Source organism: Falco rusticolus, chromosome 11 (assembly GCF_015220075.1).
Source record: "Falco rusticolus isolate bFalRus1 chromosome 11, bFalRus1.pri, whole genome shotgun sequence".
Classification (NCBI taxonomy): domain Eukaryota; kingdom Metazoa; phylum Chordata; class Aves; order Falconiformes; family Falconidae; genus Falco; species Falco rusticolus.
This window is the reverse complement of record NC_051197.1, coordinates 30,315,822-30,333,880: the sequence shown is the minus strand read 5'-3', so window position 1 is coordinate 30,333,880 and position 18,059 is coordinate 30,315,822. Positions and strand designations below refer to the sequence as shown.

The window sequence follows — 18,059 nt, the reverse complement described above, 5'->3', positions numbered from 1 at the left end:
AAAAATGCTAATTGTCACCATTCATTAGACTTCACAGCATTTCCCTGAAGTAAATTCACTTCTTGATAGTTTATTGCACAGTGCTTTCTTTCAGTTGATTAGAGGCACGGAAGTTTGGTGGTATTTGTCGTTCCGAATTGAGTTTGTAAAGTGAATTCCATTTGTCTTAGGAACATCAATATAATCTTGAGGGAAGCTCCTCCTGAAGAAAAATGTTCTTTAATGTAAAATTCAGAAGAGTAACTATCTAATCCGTGAGATCACAGGTAGGAATGTTTAAAGGGAGATTGTAGCAATTTGCTCTGACAACTTGCTTAATATTTATTAAATACATGAATAATGTTCGTGGGTAATTTAAAAGTTTCAAACTTCAGAATTGTGTAATGTAATTGTTAGATAACAGCATGAAAAGACTGCACAATAAACTTGCAAATGTGAATGCCCATCTTTCTCTACCAATCCACCACAACACACGAAAAAAATTGGTTTTTGCCAGTTTCTTGTTCTGCATCACAGCATGCTAATTACTAAACATGTAGATGATACTGGCTAATATTTGCCTTATTAGAAACAGTATTAGAAGAGGACTGGGGCTGCGAGTCCAGCAGAGGGGTAGGCTGAAGCAGAGCCTGCTGGAGTAGTATTAAGAGAAAAAGGGATCATTAGCTCCCTTCCACATCCCTCACAGAACTTGACCTTTTAGAAAGCTACTATCCCCTTCCAGCCTCTTACCTGAACTCCCTCCACCCTCCACTCCAAATTATACCAGCCACTTCCTTCTTCCCCACCTTATAGAACCTACTGGGTTGCTGCCATCAAATTCAGTTTTGCCTCTAATGTGGAAAAGGCTTATGCAGGCTTTGGGATAAGGTTTTCCTCTAACAGTGAGGTAGGTGCTCCACAAGGGCATTTGCATTTCAAAAACATAGCTGTGTAACTCCTATCACTTGATCTTTTTTGCAGTCACAGGGGTATGTGGGCCATAGCATTGTTAAATGTTTTATGGCGTTCTTTATGATCATGGGGTGGGAGGGAGAAGGAAAGGAAAATTATCTGTGGTAGCAAAACCGAGAAATGAGACTATCAGGTGAAGAAATATTTCATGGGTTTAAACTTTCTACAAGATACTGTAGTTTCCTTGAGAACTGACACTGTTGGGTTTTCACCACTGGCCCAAGTGTGTTTAGTCTGGATGAGGATGAAGAGAAGTTGCAACAAGAAAAATTCTGAGTCGGTACTGGGAGTCACAGTGGGAGAGGTCAAAGGTGGGGGACCCATGCAAGCTGTGAAAACTCCATCCTTGGGAGATTTTCATGACTCAGCTTGGATATAGGACCCAGTGCAACCTGGCCTAAATTTGGTGTTGGACCTGACTTTAAAGTTGGCCCTGTTTTGAGCAGGGTGTTGGGACCAGCTGATATCCAGAGGTGCCTTCCAACATGAAGTGTTTAAGAAGTTGAAGATTGTTTCAAAGCAGGGGGGGGAGAGTATTATACGTGTATACCTCTTATATCTGATATTATATGCCTGTACTCAGGTAAATATTTCTGTGTATTCTGTGTAAGCTAGAGCTTTTCATGGCAGTTCTGAAAATAGACAGCTTTAGTGGGTGGATTTTGGGAAGAGGCTTTATATTCCAAATAACAAATAAAACTGATTTCTGCCTTAAATATAGCACCAGTATGACTTCAGAGAGTAACTTCAAACACCGGTCTGATGTAAAAAAAACCCAACCATGTACACACAAACACAAAATTAAGGCAACTACTGATTTTTCTTATTACTCCGTCTCTTTAAACTGCACTACAAGCTGCAAGCTTTTTAGAACAGAATTTTTCTGGAGGCATTAGAAACAAACCCAGGGTGTTCATACGAGGCGGTGGACATGTAAATGCCAAAGGTAGTTAAGATAAAAATAAAGCAAACTGAAGAAACACCTTTGTTCTATAGGCTGAGGAGAAAGTGGATAAAACAAAATAATACTTCAAAAAAAAAGGGGGGGGGATGGGGAGTCAGGCAGAAGAAAAGAAGATAAGGAGCTGGTATGTATATCAACATTGTAATTCAGGTCTGCATCTAAGTAAATATCTGTTATGTTCCTCATCCTGTACTCTCAGCTGCATCTCCCTGCTCTAATCAATATCTTTTTAAAAGATTTTACAGAAATCATTGTTGTCCATTTAATCCAGCTGACCATTCAATATTTTAACAAAGAGAGTCCTGAAAGACTTCAAACTAGAAATGAGTGGTGCGACTGAGATGCTGCTTTGTGTGTTGCAGGAATTGCTTCTATCAGTCCTGTTGCTTTACAAAAAAAGATTTAGAAGACAAATATTGCTCTTCCCTTCTGAATAGAAGTGAGTAATAGATTGTTTCCTTGCTTGAAGCTTCTAAATCTACCTCTGTATGGACTTTTTCTGTCGGAGAAGCTTTACCTCGTTTCCTTACAGGATCACACACATCACCACTGCTTTAACAGGCTTTCTTCTTGTACACAAAGCTCGAGCTCCTACCACATCTCCTCTGTTTTCAGCAGGATCAGATGGTGCGAGTCTTCTAGTTTGGATGGTAACTTCTGTTGTTTCTAGCTGATGTAATTTATAAAGAAGGTGTGGAATTGCTCCTTCTATTCAGCTTGAAGAACAGCACAGTCCTTCTGCTGGACGTAACCAACTGCAGAATTTCTGTACCATGTAAAATACTGCCTTGGTGACAGCCATTAAATTCTTCCAATATAACTGTTTACTCATTCTCACTTCCTTTCCTTTACATGCCAATAAAAAAAAAATAATCCTGAAGCACATTTTGTTTAAAACCATGCCAGAGTCCCTACTGTGTCTCCAATGTACACCTAGAAAACTTTTTCCATATAGCTTTTCAGTGTTGCTGCCTCTTGTAAAAGGCTGTCTGTAATTGCATCGTTTTGTCAGGACTAGCTGACTTCTGCTTTAATTTTCACTTGTCTCCAAATATACGTAAACCACAGTACAAGTTAGCGCAGTCAGTCAGTTCCAGTTTGCACTGCTGCTGCTTAGAAAATGCCACCAGGAGTTGGGCTCTGGGAATAACTGAGGTGATAAAGCCACTGGCAGCTTGCAGTGTGACTTTTTTTTTTTTTTTTTTTTAAATGAAATGATACTTCCTCACTTTTGAATTACTTTGTCCCTTTAGTTACAATTGATGAAAGGGAAGCATTTTACCTGCATTGAAAACCAACCAGCAGAGGTTGCCATTGATTTTTCTGTTGTCTCGTACCTGCTTAGCAGTATCCGGGTTTCTCCTGCAAGACCTGAAATATTTGGCTGACACGAGCGCTTGCTATCAGAGTTCGGTGTTCTGTGCACACAGTAACAGGCACTGGGGTTTTGTACGTCGGCTGGATCTGACCCGTGAGCAGGGTGACTCAACGGTCGCTGTAACATTTGGAAACTTTAGTAGTTACCAGTATGTAAATCCGTATTGAGCAGGATGCACCGAGCACGTAGTTACTGCGGTCCACTTCATTTTAGGCTTTACCTTTGCTTCTCTTAACATGTCAGTCAGGCTTTCTAACGTCCATTTTAAGACATTTTGGCCCTTTATGTCTCCGGTGCCAACCCCAAAACAGGTGAGGGCAGAGAGGGAGAATGAAGTACTGGTTGCTGCCATGCCTGTGCACACCGTTGTTTGTTCTCCTCCTCCTCCCCCACAGGAGGAGTGGGAAGAGGAGGAATAAAAATTGCTTCCTATTGTTCTGCCTGTGGTATGGAGAGCTATGGCTTAAAGCTGTGCTCAGGGACTAAATTTAGTCATTAAATCTGTTGTTGCAGCCATTTACAGTTCTGAGGTATCGGAGTGATTTTAATTTTTGTTGGTTTTTTCTTTTTTTTTTTTTTAAATCTTTCGATGGAAGAATTTGGAATGATCACACGCCGTTATTGCAAACCACTTTTCCACTGCTGCATTTTCTCTTGCTTCACATTTCTACAGACTTGTCATTCAGTCTTGAATATTTGCTCCAGGCTATACTCGAAATACAAGATGTTAACCTGGGAGCAGCTTATTAAAATTTTGCCTGTGGTTTGCCTCGGAACTAAAAGAATTTATATGACTGTAGTTTCTAATGACTTAGTTTGTTAAAGCCTTCGATCCCGTTCTTGACATGTGTCTCTTCCTGATCTATAGCCCAAAATACTGTTTCGTGGTTGGTATGTTGGTATCTAAATTTGTTGTTTCTGTGTCAGAGGACGTATGGAGTGTCTGTGTACGATAACTTTGATGATTGTACTTCTGTTGCTGGTTTTTATTTCTAGGCAGCAGAAGTAAACAGAAGTTTGAGTCCTTAATGAGGGAGTAGCAGCATCCATTTGCGTGGATAGCAAGATTAGTTAATTGGGTTAAAAAGTCTGTGCTGTGGGGAAGAATGTGTTATTCACAAGTATTTGTATTTAAACCCATGTTTGCAGCCGGTTGAGGCAATTAAAAACTCGCACAGTGTTGAAACCGCTTGCAGACGAGTTTTAAAATAATCTGCCTGAAGTATAAAAATAATTAATTTTTAGGGGACTGTGATTTTGTCGTTCAAGTAAGACAAGACAAACGTGTGTTAGACTGTAGCAAGTATTTTACCCAGCTCAACATTTGCAGGCACCGTATAAAAGCTGCGTGCGAAATCGGTAACCCGAGAGTAACTTTTGCAGAACATTTTTAGGTAGACGGTGATGGCGGTTTCTGAAATGCTGTATTTCCACCTATAGATGAAATGATCGCTCGCTCTGAAGGACGAGTTGGCCGGGCCGGGGCCGCACGCCCTCGGCATGCTGGCGCGGTGTGGCCCGCGCCGGGGCTGCCGGGGCGAGCACCTGCCCGGCGGGCGGCGGCGGGGCCGAGCGGAGCGGGGCCGAGCCCCCGCCGCGCTGCGGGGGGCGCCGCCGGGCCGGGCCGGGCCGCGCGCCGTTACCTAGTGACAGCGGCGCGGCGCGGCCATTGGCTGCGCGCCGGGGCCGGGGCCGGCTGTCACCTTTCCAGCGCCCGGCTCGGCTGCAGCGCCCGGCGGCGGGGGGGGGGGGGGGGGGGGGGGGGGCGGGCGGGAGGAGGAGGAGGAGCAGCGGCGGCGGACTCAGGTGCAAGAATCATTCCAGGGGGAAGGAGAGAAGGAATAGCGACAGACGCTCCAGCCGCACCACAGTAACTAGGACTCCCCTGTCAAGCAGTTCGTCAAAGCGGCTGATAAGGATGCGTGTAGGTGAGAAAAATTGCTATATTGCTTTAACAAAGAATTAGAGAAAGTACTAATTATATACGTGCTCTGTTGCTTATAGACGAAGGGAATGAATAGCCGGAAATATTCTGGGATGTTATAAAATCAGAAGGACTTTCTGTACAGCGTGGCGATGCACGACAGGAAATTAACTCCAAAAAGAATGCTTTCCCTCAAACTGCTGCAACTGAATTGAAAATTTTTCTTTCCTAGTATCTGAAATTCTTCCTGAAGACACAGCAAGGACTATCAAAAACATCAGAGAGATTCTGGTACTTTAAAGAGACTTAAAGCAAATGCCAGCATTAATATCTGAATGACCTTGGAGATCATTTCGTGTGGATTCATTAATTTCCACTGCCAGTCTTCTAGTCTCAGGAACTCTAGGATTAAAGATGGTTTTAACATTTTAGGGGCCTTTCAAAAAACAAGATTGTATACAATTAATTACCTGCCTAATGATTCCTGAACTAATGAAGTATTTCCTTAAAACTGAACAGAGGAGATGCTTGCTTTTAGCGTTTGCTTTCTCCGTAACTGTGAATGAAATGAACAAGGTAATGTCCTGCAATTAGAAGAACATTTTTTTTTTAAAGCAGGTCTTTATTATGCCAATCATCTAATAAATATAGAAACCCTACAACACTAAGAAGATGAAGCTGAATAACAGAATAATGGATTAGTAAACAATGGCAGCTTTTCTAGTCAAATCAGCATTTCGTTAGCTTCACAGCAGAATGCAGATGGAAGTTTCTGTTCTCGTTGTATGGGGGTTTGTGAAATGATTCAGGTGTTGCTACAGAGGTGAGCAATATCATGGATATACCTGTGAACTCCTGGGTACCAATCCACTGTAGCAGATATGGCAGAGTTTCCAAAGATGGTTATTTTAAATTACCATTGCTGAAATTAAATTCAAGAGAATTTATTTTGTCTGTGGGGACCTTGAGTTATGCTTCTGGCATTAATAATTGTAATGGACTATAACTGCTTGAAGGAATTGTGAATATTGACATAAGTCTCCAAATTCTATTCTTAAATTATTTTCATTTTTAAATGAATAGACACAATCTTCCTCATTGTACGTGAGATGTATTTTCTTTCTTGGGAGTCAGAGGACAAATCTGCCTTGTCCCCCACCCGTCTCCCTCCAAATAAAATTCATTATTCATACCCAAACAGTGGTGAGTCTATTGGAATTAACCTTGACAAAAATGTTTTCCTTACCTTTCCAATGAATAGCATGGATAAGACGGAGTACCATCTCCTGCGTGGAGCCAGAAAAGACAGTATTAGATGATGAACTTTCTCCTTTACTCTCCAGTCAGTCTGTGATTTAAATTGAGACATTAAAAAGATTATCTCCAGTAACTGCTGCTGGTCCAGGAAACCTGAGCTGTATGGAGGTTCCTCCTTCCCTTCCTCCCCCTCACCCCTCACTCATCCAAAGTAAATGACTTTCTCAGGAAAATAAGCAGTCAGAGATTCCCCCCCCCCCCTATGTCCTGGGAAATGAATGTGTCTCTTTTGTCAGTTTTTATTTCCGTTATTTCACAGTATCTGTTTGTTTTAGAAGTGCCTTGTGTTTGCTAAAGATTGGTCGAGAGCACTGGAGGAGCTGATCAGTGGCCTTTCTCTTTCTGGCTTTTGTTTTTTTGTTTTGTTTTTTTTTTTTCTTTCTTTCTTTCCTTAAAGCTAAGGTGTGCCAGAGGTGATGCACTGATGCTGAGGCGGCATCAACAGCTATGGGACTGTAATCCTCTCAAATGTAAGCACTGGCAGTGTCTACAAAGAGAGCTCGTGAGACGCTGAAGCAGAGTTTAGCTGCTGTTAAGCAGGTCATCTGCTCACTAAGGCTCAGATTGCAGTGTTCCCTAATCACAAAACATGAACCAGTCCCGATGGATTGAATGGAGGACTCTGAATATGAGCAGTAGTGTTATGAACGTATCTGAGCATCTCTCCTGCCCTCTTGGATTTGGTCACTACAATGCAGTTGACATCTGTATCCTTGAGACAGTTGTTATTGTCTTGCTAACATTTTTAATTATTGCGGGTAACTTAACTGTGATATTTGTTTTTCACTGTGCTCCACTTCTGCATCATTATACCACCAGCTATTTTATTCAGACCATGGCCTATGCTGATCTTTTTGTTGGAGTTAGCTGCTTGGTTCCTACTTTGTCACTGCTCCACTACTCGACAGGTGTCCACGAGTCCTTGACTTGTCAAGTTTTTGGATATATCATCTCTGTGCTAAAAAGCGTATCTATGGCATGTCTTGCTTGCATCAGTGTGGATCGCTATCTCGCTATAACAAAGCCTCTCTCCTATAATCAACTGGTCACACCTTGTCGCTTGAGAATCTGCATCATCTTGATCTGGATATACTCTTGTCTGATCTTCTTGCCTTCCTTTTTTGGTTGGGGAAAACCTGGTTACCATGGAGATATTTTTGAATGGTGTGCTACCTCCTGGCTAACTAATGCCTATTTTACTGGCTTTATCGTGTGCTTACTATATGCTCCTGCTGCCTTTGTCATATGTTTCACGTATTTCCACATCTTTAAAATTTGCCGGCAGCACACCAAAGAGATAAATGATCGGAGAGCTCGATTTCCTAGCCACGAAGTGGATGCTGCTGGGGAGACTGGGCACAGCCCTGATCGCCGCTATGCCATGGTTTTGTTTCGGATAACCAGTGTGTTCTACATGCTGTGGCTCCCTTATATCATATACTTTCTGCTGGAGAGCTCTAGGGTGCTGGAAAACCCAGCACTTTCCTTCTTAACGACATGGCTTGCTATAAGCAATAGTTTCTGCAACTGTGTGATATATAGCCTCTCCAACAGTGTTTTCAGGCTGGGACTGCGGAGACTGTCAGAGACAATATGTTCATCTTGTATGTGTTTAAAAGACAGGGATGCACGGGACCCTAAACCGAGAAAACGGGCTAATTCCTGCTCCATTTAAAGAAAACTGGCTCACGTAATCAAACGCGGAGTTTCGATAGTATTTGCTGTATCTGGAAGCTTGCCAGAAGAGAAATGTTTACCTGAATAGCTTGCTATGATGTTAGAGTGAGTTTAAAAGTGATTGTGGAAAAGGCAAAGGCTGCTGTAAGAGGGGTCACTGAACTTGAATATAGCTCTTGTGAAATTGTGAGGAGAGCAATTCAACAGAGACGCTGAAGAAAGTCAGAACTAAAAATCTTCCAAAGGGCATGAAATAACTACCACATCAGAGGTGGTTCCTCATAAAATAAATAAGTTAGTTACTACCTTACATTTTTCCCCTTGTAGAAAAGTTGTCTTACTATCTTTGTGTCGGAATATACTGTAGCCTTCTGAATTTAAATATATTTAAGAGGAAACAATCAACAACAAAGTAAGTGGCTATCCGTAAATTATATACCTGAGGACTATAGTAGATATTGCAGATTAACAGTCAGCTCTGTCTCTGCTCACATCTTGTACAATTTTCAGTTGTACAAACAATTTGCAATGCATAAAACTTACACTGGGCATGACGCTTTTGGATAAAACGGCACATTTTGGTACAACTTTCATGGGAGCTCTGCCTCTCATTTCCCCTTTTTTTTTCCATGCTATGCATCCCTAGATCCCATCATGTCCAAGTGGTTTAGTCTGAGGGCACCTACGAGGTAAACTGAGTTTCACACCGTTCTTCCTGCAGAAAGCAATAGCCCTTCCTGGCTGGCTGAGTGACTGCAGCTGCCCACATACAATGACTTCTTCACTCTCTCATTCTCTTGATCCTGTTAAATTAGCACACAGTATCGATGTAGTGTCCTTTAGGGTGTACTGAAGCTTTTCCTTTATTGGCTACACAGATAATCCTAATGCAAATATGATAATCGCGCACAGCAGTGTGCCTCACTGCTTAGAAAATTAAAACTAACCAACCCTTATCTTTGGGAGGTCTAAATAGCTTACTGTTGTAGCTGTCAATCCGTTGTGTGAACCTAGCTTGCACATAACTGTATTTTTTTTAGAGAAAACGTAAATCGTGGTCTGTGCCTAATATTTTCATAGCACATGGAATAGGTCAATGCTACAGGATTAAAAAAATTACACTTGCTTTAAGAGAAATACTTCTGTGCTGTTTGTTAGACAAGTGTTCTTGGAGGAGGTGAACAAGACAGTTTAGTATTAAATGCAGGCAAAGAGCTTCAGTATTTCCTTTTGTACTGAACTGATTTTCAGGTCCACTGATGAAATCTTTTTTTATTTTGCAAGGGTGCACATTAGGTTTATGTAGTAAATTGCCAGGGGTTCAGATGCATGCCAATCAATAAAATATTTAAATTACTATTTTGAACCAAATGTAAGTTTCTTAGATGGTTATTGGCTTTTAAAAAAGGCCCAATTATTGGTTATTGGTGCCTTGTAACACTGCACTATCAGTCCTTCTTTCACCAAAATGCATATGTAAAGATCATGCCGATTACTTTTTGTAACGGAAGCTAACCACGCTTGGACACTTGTGGTTTGACTATAGATCTCCTTTAATTATGTATTCTTTGTTCTGTTGAGGTGGTTCTGAACCCCTGTATGTTTTTTAAACCTGTAAGAAAGTTAAAACAATGGAATAAAGTAGTATTATGTTTATCAAAACCAACTTTGGCGTTAGTTCCCTGATGTTATGCTCTGTTCTCTGTGAAAGTTCTTTTGGGTTAGGACTCAAGAGCGAACGATTTAAAATCCAAACCTCAAAGCTGCTTACTGGCCATCTTAAACGTTTATATACTGGTTTCTAGCACTGTACAGTCTTTAAAGCAGATTGAAATATGACTTGAAACATTCCTCTAGCTAAGCTGAGCTGTTGCTGACAATTAGCCCCGATAGATATGGAAAACTGAGCAGTATTCTTTGCACGTATCTTGTAATGCTCCATGTCTACAGGAATGTGGCTGCTGCCTTCTTTTGAAAAGTTGCTGTTTATTTCAGAAGGCTCTTTTCGGCTGACTGCTGCTCTGTAAGGTTGCGTAACACCGTCTCTTCTTACAGACATGACTTGGATTCATTTCGTTTTGTCACTATTTTGTCATTGTTTCCTGCTTAGTAGGTCCTCAGCGTGCAAGACTTAGACAAGGAGCAATGAACTATCTCATTTCTCCCAACTCACAGGGCTGGTTTCATACCAATGAAGTAGTTTTATATCTGTGCTCCAGAGCTGGCTGCTCACTGCTTCTGGGTTTTGTTGGCATTCCTGCTAACAAGTTTCTATGGGACCTCCTGAAATTCAAGAAAATTCTTGAATTTGTGAATTTGAATTCTAGAAGATGCTTGAAGTTGAACTAATGTTTTATTAAACACAGCCTGGAGGCAGTAGATGCATTGTTAGTATGGTACTGTAATTACAAATACGTAGAATTACACAGGCTAACTCATTTGTATTGGTAGTGCCTTAGTTGAACCTTGCTTATATAACCTCAGCAAACGGAGCTGATGTCCAGCACCTTGAAGCTTTATTGCCTGCACACGGTAGGTCAGAAGGAGAGCTGCTTCAGAGGCTGCAGCACAAAGTTTACTCGCCAGCCCACTGGCTTCTTGCCCTAAAGGGCAGAGTTAGCAATATGTTTCTCTCTACCATTGTGTTGAGCTTGTGGAGTTGTCAGGCAGAACTGAAGATTTCCCTTTTCCTCAGGCTGTCGTTGGAGGGAGAGAACATAGTAGAAATCCAATACCCTGCCATCATATCCTAGGTTCTTTGTCCTTTTTTTTGTTTTGTTTCTTGTTTTGTTTCTTAAGCATTGGCTTAGCATTGTTGGTGCAAGAATGCTAATTTGCTTGTCTGGACCCTGAATTTCAGTTCCTGTAAAGTCCCATTTCAGCCTATTCTCTGTAAATCTGTGTCTCCTGCTGTCCTGGAATCTGTCAAATTAAACATCCTCAGCAGAGTTAAATACTGCATTTCTTCTTGCTGTTTCCCAGACGACAGGATCTGACCTGGTGGTCAGTCACATGAATTTTTAAATTTAGTAAGAGTGTTTCATTTTTTTTGAAAGTGTTTTCTAAACTCGTGATTTAAAATTTTGTTTCAGGGAGGTTTGTTATTGTTTTACTGATGCTGTCTGAGGATTCCAGCTGGTGCTAAATTATCTTCCAAAATTATGACTGAATGTTTAATGGATTAAAATCTCCAATAGAAATTCCAGTCACCCAGTATGTCATTTCTGATTTTCATTCTGTCATTACATAAAGTCTCATGTTCTTGTATGAAAATCTGATTAACGAATGAGACTTTTAAAGCTGGCATCTGGACTACATATCCCATTTTCATGTGTCTAAAGATCTTTATGATTTATGAAATACCTTGTAAGTAGGTGACCAGACACTAACTAAAGAAATCAATGTGAAAAAATCATTGTTGATAATACAGTTAATAATAAAATCTCTTCATATACAGATATATTGAAGGAGTTGCTAAAACTTTAGGTTCTTTAAAAAAAAAAAAAGGTAGTGATAAGATTATGCTAAATATTAAATAAAAAGCGTAAAGTGAAGAGATATACCTAATAGGTTAGCAAAACAACAACAACTATATATAAAGAGCTCCTTTGTCTGGTAGGTTATGTTGTGCCATTACATTTCTTTTGAATACTTGCGCTTGTACTGTAACAGAGGCTATGTCAAGGTTGATTGCCTTACTGTTTTTGGAACCTCATATCTTCAGCCTAAGGAAAAAGTAAAAAACCTGTGTAATGGCAGCAAAAGCACTACCAGGAAAGTAATTTTTTCATAACCAAATTCTGTGTGCTTCCTTATTTTCTGTGAATTTCTCCTTAACATAACTGTTCTTTAAAGGGAAGGAAAACTGTAGTAATGAAAAGTACAATGCCGTCTTTGTAAAGTTTACTTATTGTCTAATAGTAAGATATTCCGCCCCCCACCTGCCCTGTTTCTGCTTAAGAATCTGTTTTGTAATTGTACTTGGTAAAGCGTGAGGTATCAAGCTAGGTTTGGTTTTGTGCAGAATCTTTGTGCTTCCTCTACTGAAAAGTTTGCAGTGTTTTGCTTTATTGAGCCACCTTTCATAGATAAGAGTTAATGAGGACTTTTTAAAAATAGCCTTTATATTGTTTTTATGATTATTTTTAATTAGTGTTTGATGACCGAATATCCATAAGCACGCTTAGTTTTCACACTCAGCAAAAATAATAACATGACCATTTTAAGGTAAAATAACTTACCAGTCAATATTAGAAATTGAGGATTGAGAAAAATGTATCAATGTAATGATTAGTTATTTCATTAGCTATATTATATTGTGTATGAAAAATTAAGTTAGACTATAAACAAAAGATAGTTGCAACAGGATATCGAGTTGATGGGAAATGCATCAGTTGTAAGACCATCTCACAGTTGGTTCTCAACAGGAATCTCTTTTATCTTTCCATACTGCAGTTGTAGCCAAACAGATATATCAATTTGTAAGATTTTTGTTTGCTTGTTTTTTAATGTTGGTGTTTGAATGCTGAGGATCTGTGTCTCTCAACCCAAGCTGCTGCTCGTGGTGGGAATGTTGCTTTATCAGACCTGAAGCTCGTTTGCCACGTGCCTGGCAACATGCTGGTCCTGGCGCTGGCTTTGCCAGGAGCAGTGCCAAAGGTTGGGAAGGCCAGCAGCACTGGGGGGGAAGAATGTCAGTGAAGGTGGCAGTGGCCTCCCCAGCCATCCTCCAGGATCAGCTGATTTGCAGACCTTTCAGTTTTATTGTCACTGTCACCAAAAGGATAACTTTATGCCTTGGACTTCATCCCTGCCCCCTGTTACTGCTGTCTCTCTTTAGGCTGTTTTATGGATGGAGTGGTGCATTGTTCTTCTAAACAGCTGAGCTAGATTTATTTTGTTGCGGTTTTTTTGATTAAACATTTTTTACGTATATCATTTGAATAGCAAAACCAAACATTTTGTTAACTTGATGCCGATTAATTTTTGGGCCTTTCTAGAAATCCATCACTGAGGTAGTGTTTTCCTGGTATTTGCAGCATTGCCTGGAACGTTGCTTAAAGGTAGTATTTTCCAAAGGTTACGGTTTTTTTTGCTAAACCAAATACAAAGTTCAGGTAAAATCTGATTTCTGCTGACCCACCCTCCGCCTTTTTAACATAGACATACTTAAATTTTTTTTTAAGCATATACTGAATTTATACATAGATCTCTGCAGCCATTAAGCATTTTTAGTTGTTAACAAATTATTGCAGATTAGTGGGGTGAAAGCGATTTGGAAGGATATTTAAGAGTAGTTTCCTACTCACAGATTTTTCTAGTCATTCTTAAATGAAATTACTCCTTTCTCAATCTGGTATTATGAAAATCCTCTGAGGTCCATGAGCTTTAAGTGCTAAAGGAACAGTATGTGAATGGAGAAGAAGCTGTTAATGGCTCTGTGCCCCAGCGCAGCCTCGGGAAAATACTAAAAACCCCCTCGCTTTAACATCCATAATTTCTGTGGACTTTTCCTTTGTCCAAGTACTGTGAAAGGTAGGATGAGTATAAGGAAACCTTAGTGCTTTCAGCTGCGCTGACAGGAGGCTAGGAAAACCAATTTCGGGCAGTAAAAGTGCCTGGAGTTCTTTGGGATTTTATCACAGTCTTATGCTGACTGCGGTCAAACTTAACCCCCTGGAGAAGAATGTGACAGCAATGCCGAAGGCTTTCGTTTTAATCACCGCGTGAGTCGTCTGAACAAAGAAAAGGTGATTCGGATCAAAGTGAAACTTTGTAAATAGAATGATTACCGGGGAAAAGAGTTTCACTTTTTATATGGGGTATTCGTCCCTGCCTCAAAGCTCCTCAATCTAAATTTGGCAACCAGCAGTATTAAAAGAAGTGACAAAACACCAAGATTTTGAGAAGGGGAAGCTCACGAGATGACAGTGTTAATCATGGGAGGGCATTTCTGCATCCTGACAGCACTGCCTTTTGTTTCTTTATTTTCTTTAAATGAAATAGGTAATGCTTGTTGTCTTTGTTTTTCCCCTTCTTCTATAAGATATTTGAATAAGCACAAATTGTTTTATCATGGAAGAATTAAATTTTATGAAATATTTAAATGAGAAACTGAGTAGTGGTTAGGGAAAGTACAATGGAGCGTTCATGGGAAAGAACTAAGTATGTTACTTGTGGCACATGTACCGCTTTGAATTTCGTACGCTTTGGGTAGGGAAGTCTTCAAATACTTGTACCAGGTTAGAGTTTCTAGTCCTTTCATGATCTCTCTAGTGTTATTTATGCTTGTGCATGTATTATTTAAAAGTTCTACTTGTGTGACATCTAAATTTGGATTTGTAAATGGACAAATGATTCTTTCCATGATCAGGCAAATTTGTTCTGACCTATGAAAGACACTTGCTGAACCCACAGGTTTTTGGCATTTATTAAGTGATAATAGCATACAGGTTCTCATTAGCTGTTTTGTGGTGAGGAAGCAAATACAGGACCTGTGTATTGAGGCAGAAGAGCTGACTATTCCTCAGATGGACTGCTTCTTATCTATTGTATTACAGAAATTATTACATCAGATGAGCCCAGGTGGGGTTGTGGCTTTGGAGGGCCAAATGCTTGAGAGCAAGTGACCTTTTTTTACTTATTTCAGTAGTTTACCTTAATGCCATTCTGTTACTCTATCTTGGTGTTCACATGTGTGCTTAAATGGGGATTGCTAAATACAAAACACTTGTGTCGCTTTGGAATATGTATACTTTCCTGTTCCCTGGCAAGATTTGTGTAGGTCTCTCTCCATCCAACATGCCATTGAAACCTCTGATTCATGTTCACTGAGTAAACTCGTGGTGGTTTGAATTGTTACCATTCCAGCAGCAGAATGAAACATGCCTCCCCTCCTCTTCCCTTGGTGTTTCAGGTTGGTCTGGCAGCTTTTTAGCAGCAGTGGGTAGGGCTGTACGGCAGCTGGCACAGCTGATGAGCGTGCATGTCCTCTGCTTGTACTTTTACTACATGGAGTTAATCCTCCAAAGAAGGGGAGGCATAGACAGCTTAAGGCAATGATGCCTTAAACTGCCTCAACAAGGTTGCAGAGCTTTGTTTATTAGGGTTTTTAATGGTAAGGGAATTTATTGTAATTAAAAAAAAAAAAATCTGTATGAGTAATGAATTGTTATTAGGTCAAGAACACATTAGTTCTGTTCTTCCTCTATGCCCTCAATAGGGGAATGGGATCTTCATAAGGGAATTTTATTATAATCGGGTAGATTTTGGACACTACAATTTTTATAGTGAGTTTTAATGCAACTATACATATATAAGGGATGTAAACAGTCATATGATGGCAAGGTTTCAGTGGCAGCTTTTCCTTCATTTTAAGGGCTTTGGGGACCACTCTGTGGCTAGAGTTGGATAAGTGCTAAGCATGTACTAAAATTACCAAAGCTGGAACAGCAAACACAGGCTGTAAATGAAGGACCTTTATCCAAAACTACTTTCTCTGTAATACTGGCTACTTAATATTGTCCAGGCAGTATCTTGTGTTGGCTTATGAAGATGATGTATAGAAAAGGAAGCAGTCTAATAAATACAACTACATGCTATCATAATTAAATTATTTTTAAGGTTTTTTATTTTTCAACTCAGGACTTTCGGAGACCATATTTTCTGTGATCTCTTACCTTGGGAACTCGCAACCAATTAATTATTTTCCTTTGCTGGGTGTGCTTTACTTGATCTCTGGCTTTTGGTTTTTTTAAAGTTCAGTTTCAAATTTGAATTTGAAATTCAGTTTTGCTGTTATGTAGACATGTTTTTTCACTTGACTCATGTAAAAACTTTTATGAGAGTACTAGAAAGATCATGTCCTACAAGGGAACATCTAGTCTTAAATCTATACTGCATTTCATTGTATCTAAAAGAAGCTGTTGCTGTACCTTGTTTACTAGATTTCAGGTATCTTGGCAGCAAGCCTCATCAACAGATGACAAGTTCTCCAACCTCTTCTGTTGGGCTGAAATTGCCACTGATTTTATTTGTAAATGTTGCTAACTAAAGACACTCTGTTTTGGTGGTGAATCAGTGTTCTGGATGGAATTTCTGGAGATACTTTTATCTCTTTGATTGTATTTCCTTTGATTCTGGTGGCGCGGCGTAAGAGGGTTCTTGCCTAAGTGCCACTGGAAGTTTTGTCTGTATTATCCCTGTGCATTTGCAGCTCCTTTCTTCTGGTTTATCCTGGCTTGAGAAGCTTTTTTGGGGAAAAGTACGCCTGTGATGGTTGGTCATTGATACAATTGTGCTTCAATGATAATCTTACTTTATTAAATTCACTGCATATTAAAATGTCTGTATTTTAAAAATAAAAATTATAGCAAAGTGCTTTTGTAATAATGGTGTTGATTTTGTTTAAAAATAAGTTTATAGCAAGACAAAAAGTGTTTACATTTGGAAAAAAGAGATTTGAAATGTGATATATGTGAGAAATGCCTGTTGATAATTTATTTTGGGAAAAATTTGGATTTCAAGTGGCAGGTGAAATTAGAGGGATTAAATATAAATATTGATTCTGAAGAAAAGCACCTCTTAGTTTTCATACAATAACAAAAAGAATTGTATCTGTTTCCTGTCAGGAAGAGGATTTTGAGTTACTGTAAGTTGCCTTATGAAAATCATAGTTTAATGAGCCATGGCTTACCAAAAAGTATTGAGATATTACTAATGATAAAAATAATAAAGATAACTATTAGAAATCATCACTGCCATCACTTTAGCGTGCCTGGACCTTGGATGCTGGGTGTAATTGGTCCATGGTAGCACAGCTGGAGCGAGTTCTGGGGAGTGACAAAAGAGCCTTTCCTAGGGAGAATTAAAAAATCTCTGTTAAGATTTTTCAGCCTAGAAAGGAAAGGATTAAGGTGCAGGGGACTGACAAGTCTGCAAGGTCATGAATGTCATGGGGGAGAACTGGGTGCGATTACTCATCGTTTTCTGTTCCAGTGTAAAAACAAATTAAATGAAGGTAGCACTATGAAAATCAGCAGTGTCCAGTGACTTGTGGAATACATTCGCAACAGACACTCTGGATGTCAAAAGCTGACATGGGTTACATACTCAGAGACATTCAGGGAGGAATAGTGTATTAAATGCTGTCCTCATGCTTCTGGTTTGGGAGTCCACGTGCTGCAGATTACCAGTGGCTGGCAGACCGTGATGGGGGAATCGTCACAGTATGTGTCCCCTGTTCTTACGCTTGTCCTTAGGCATCTGCTCCTAGTTGCCACTGCAGACAGTGTTGGTACTAGAGGAACTAAGGGCCAACCTCAAGTGTCTGCTCCTACCTTCCTGCTCTGTTCTGTTGTTACATCTTTATTACTTTTCATACGCTAACTCTGGGTATTTCTTTTCATGTTTGGTCTGTCAGGAACTAAGAACACACAATTTACTTCAGCTGTTTTGTTCTGAATAAATTTGTGAGTGAAAAATGAACATCTGTGGCTGTGCATCTTTGTGTGTGGAAGGTGGCTGTGAGAGTAGAAGCGTCAGCAGGATCAGCTGTCCCCACCTCTTCTTGCTCCTGAGGCAAAATACCTTCTGGAAAAGCACCAACAAAGCAGTCGTGAAGGGAACTATATTGCTAGTTCTGTAAATCAAGATTTAGGGGATAAATTTCACTTTTTTTGCAATAATTATAGTAGTTAAGAGTCAGGCTATTATTATAGGCAGTCCACAACAAAAAAGGCTTCTTAATCCTATCTAAATACCGTGATTTTTTAAAATAAAAAGTGATGCTGCAAAAGCAGGAGTGCCTGCCTTGCATGTGGCTAAGCCAGGTACCCCTCCCAAGC

At 40.0% G+C, this 18,059-nt stretch overlaps 2 protein-coding genes across 10 annotated transcripts in view; both read left to right on the top strand.

Moving 5' to 3' along the window:
* The window catches only part of RABGAP1L (RAB GTPase activating protein 1 like), a 262,694-nt gene that overhangs the window by 85,668 nt on the left and 158,967 nt on the right, over positions 1-18,059 (top strand). The gene's annotated exons all lie outside the window — the stretch shown is intronic.
* On the top strand, positions 446-17,923 carry GPR52 (G protein-coupled receptor 52). Of its 3 annotated transcripts, none has more exons than XM_037404179.1 (2): positions 446-2,357; positions 5,301-17,923. In XM_037404179.1, exon 2 carries the CDS (start codon positions 7,127-7,129, stop codon positions 8,210-8,212), a length of 1,086 nt encoding a protein of 361 aa, XP_037260076.1. In that variant the 5' UTR covers positions 446-2,357; positions 5,301-7,126; the 3' UTR covers positions 8,213-17,923. The 3 variants fall into 3 exon arrangements, with proteins under 3 accessions (XP_037260076.1, XP_037260075.1, XP_037260074.1); XM_037404178.1 differs by lacking the exon at positions 446-2,357 and adding an exon at positions 5,082-5,220; XM_037404177.1 differs by lacking the exon at positions 446-2,357 and adding an exon at positions 5,082-5,224.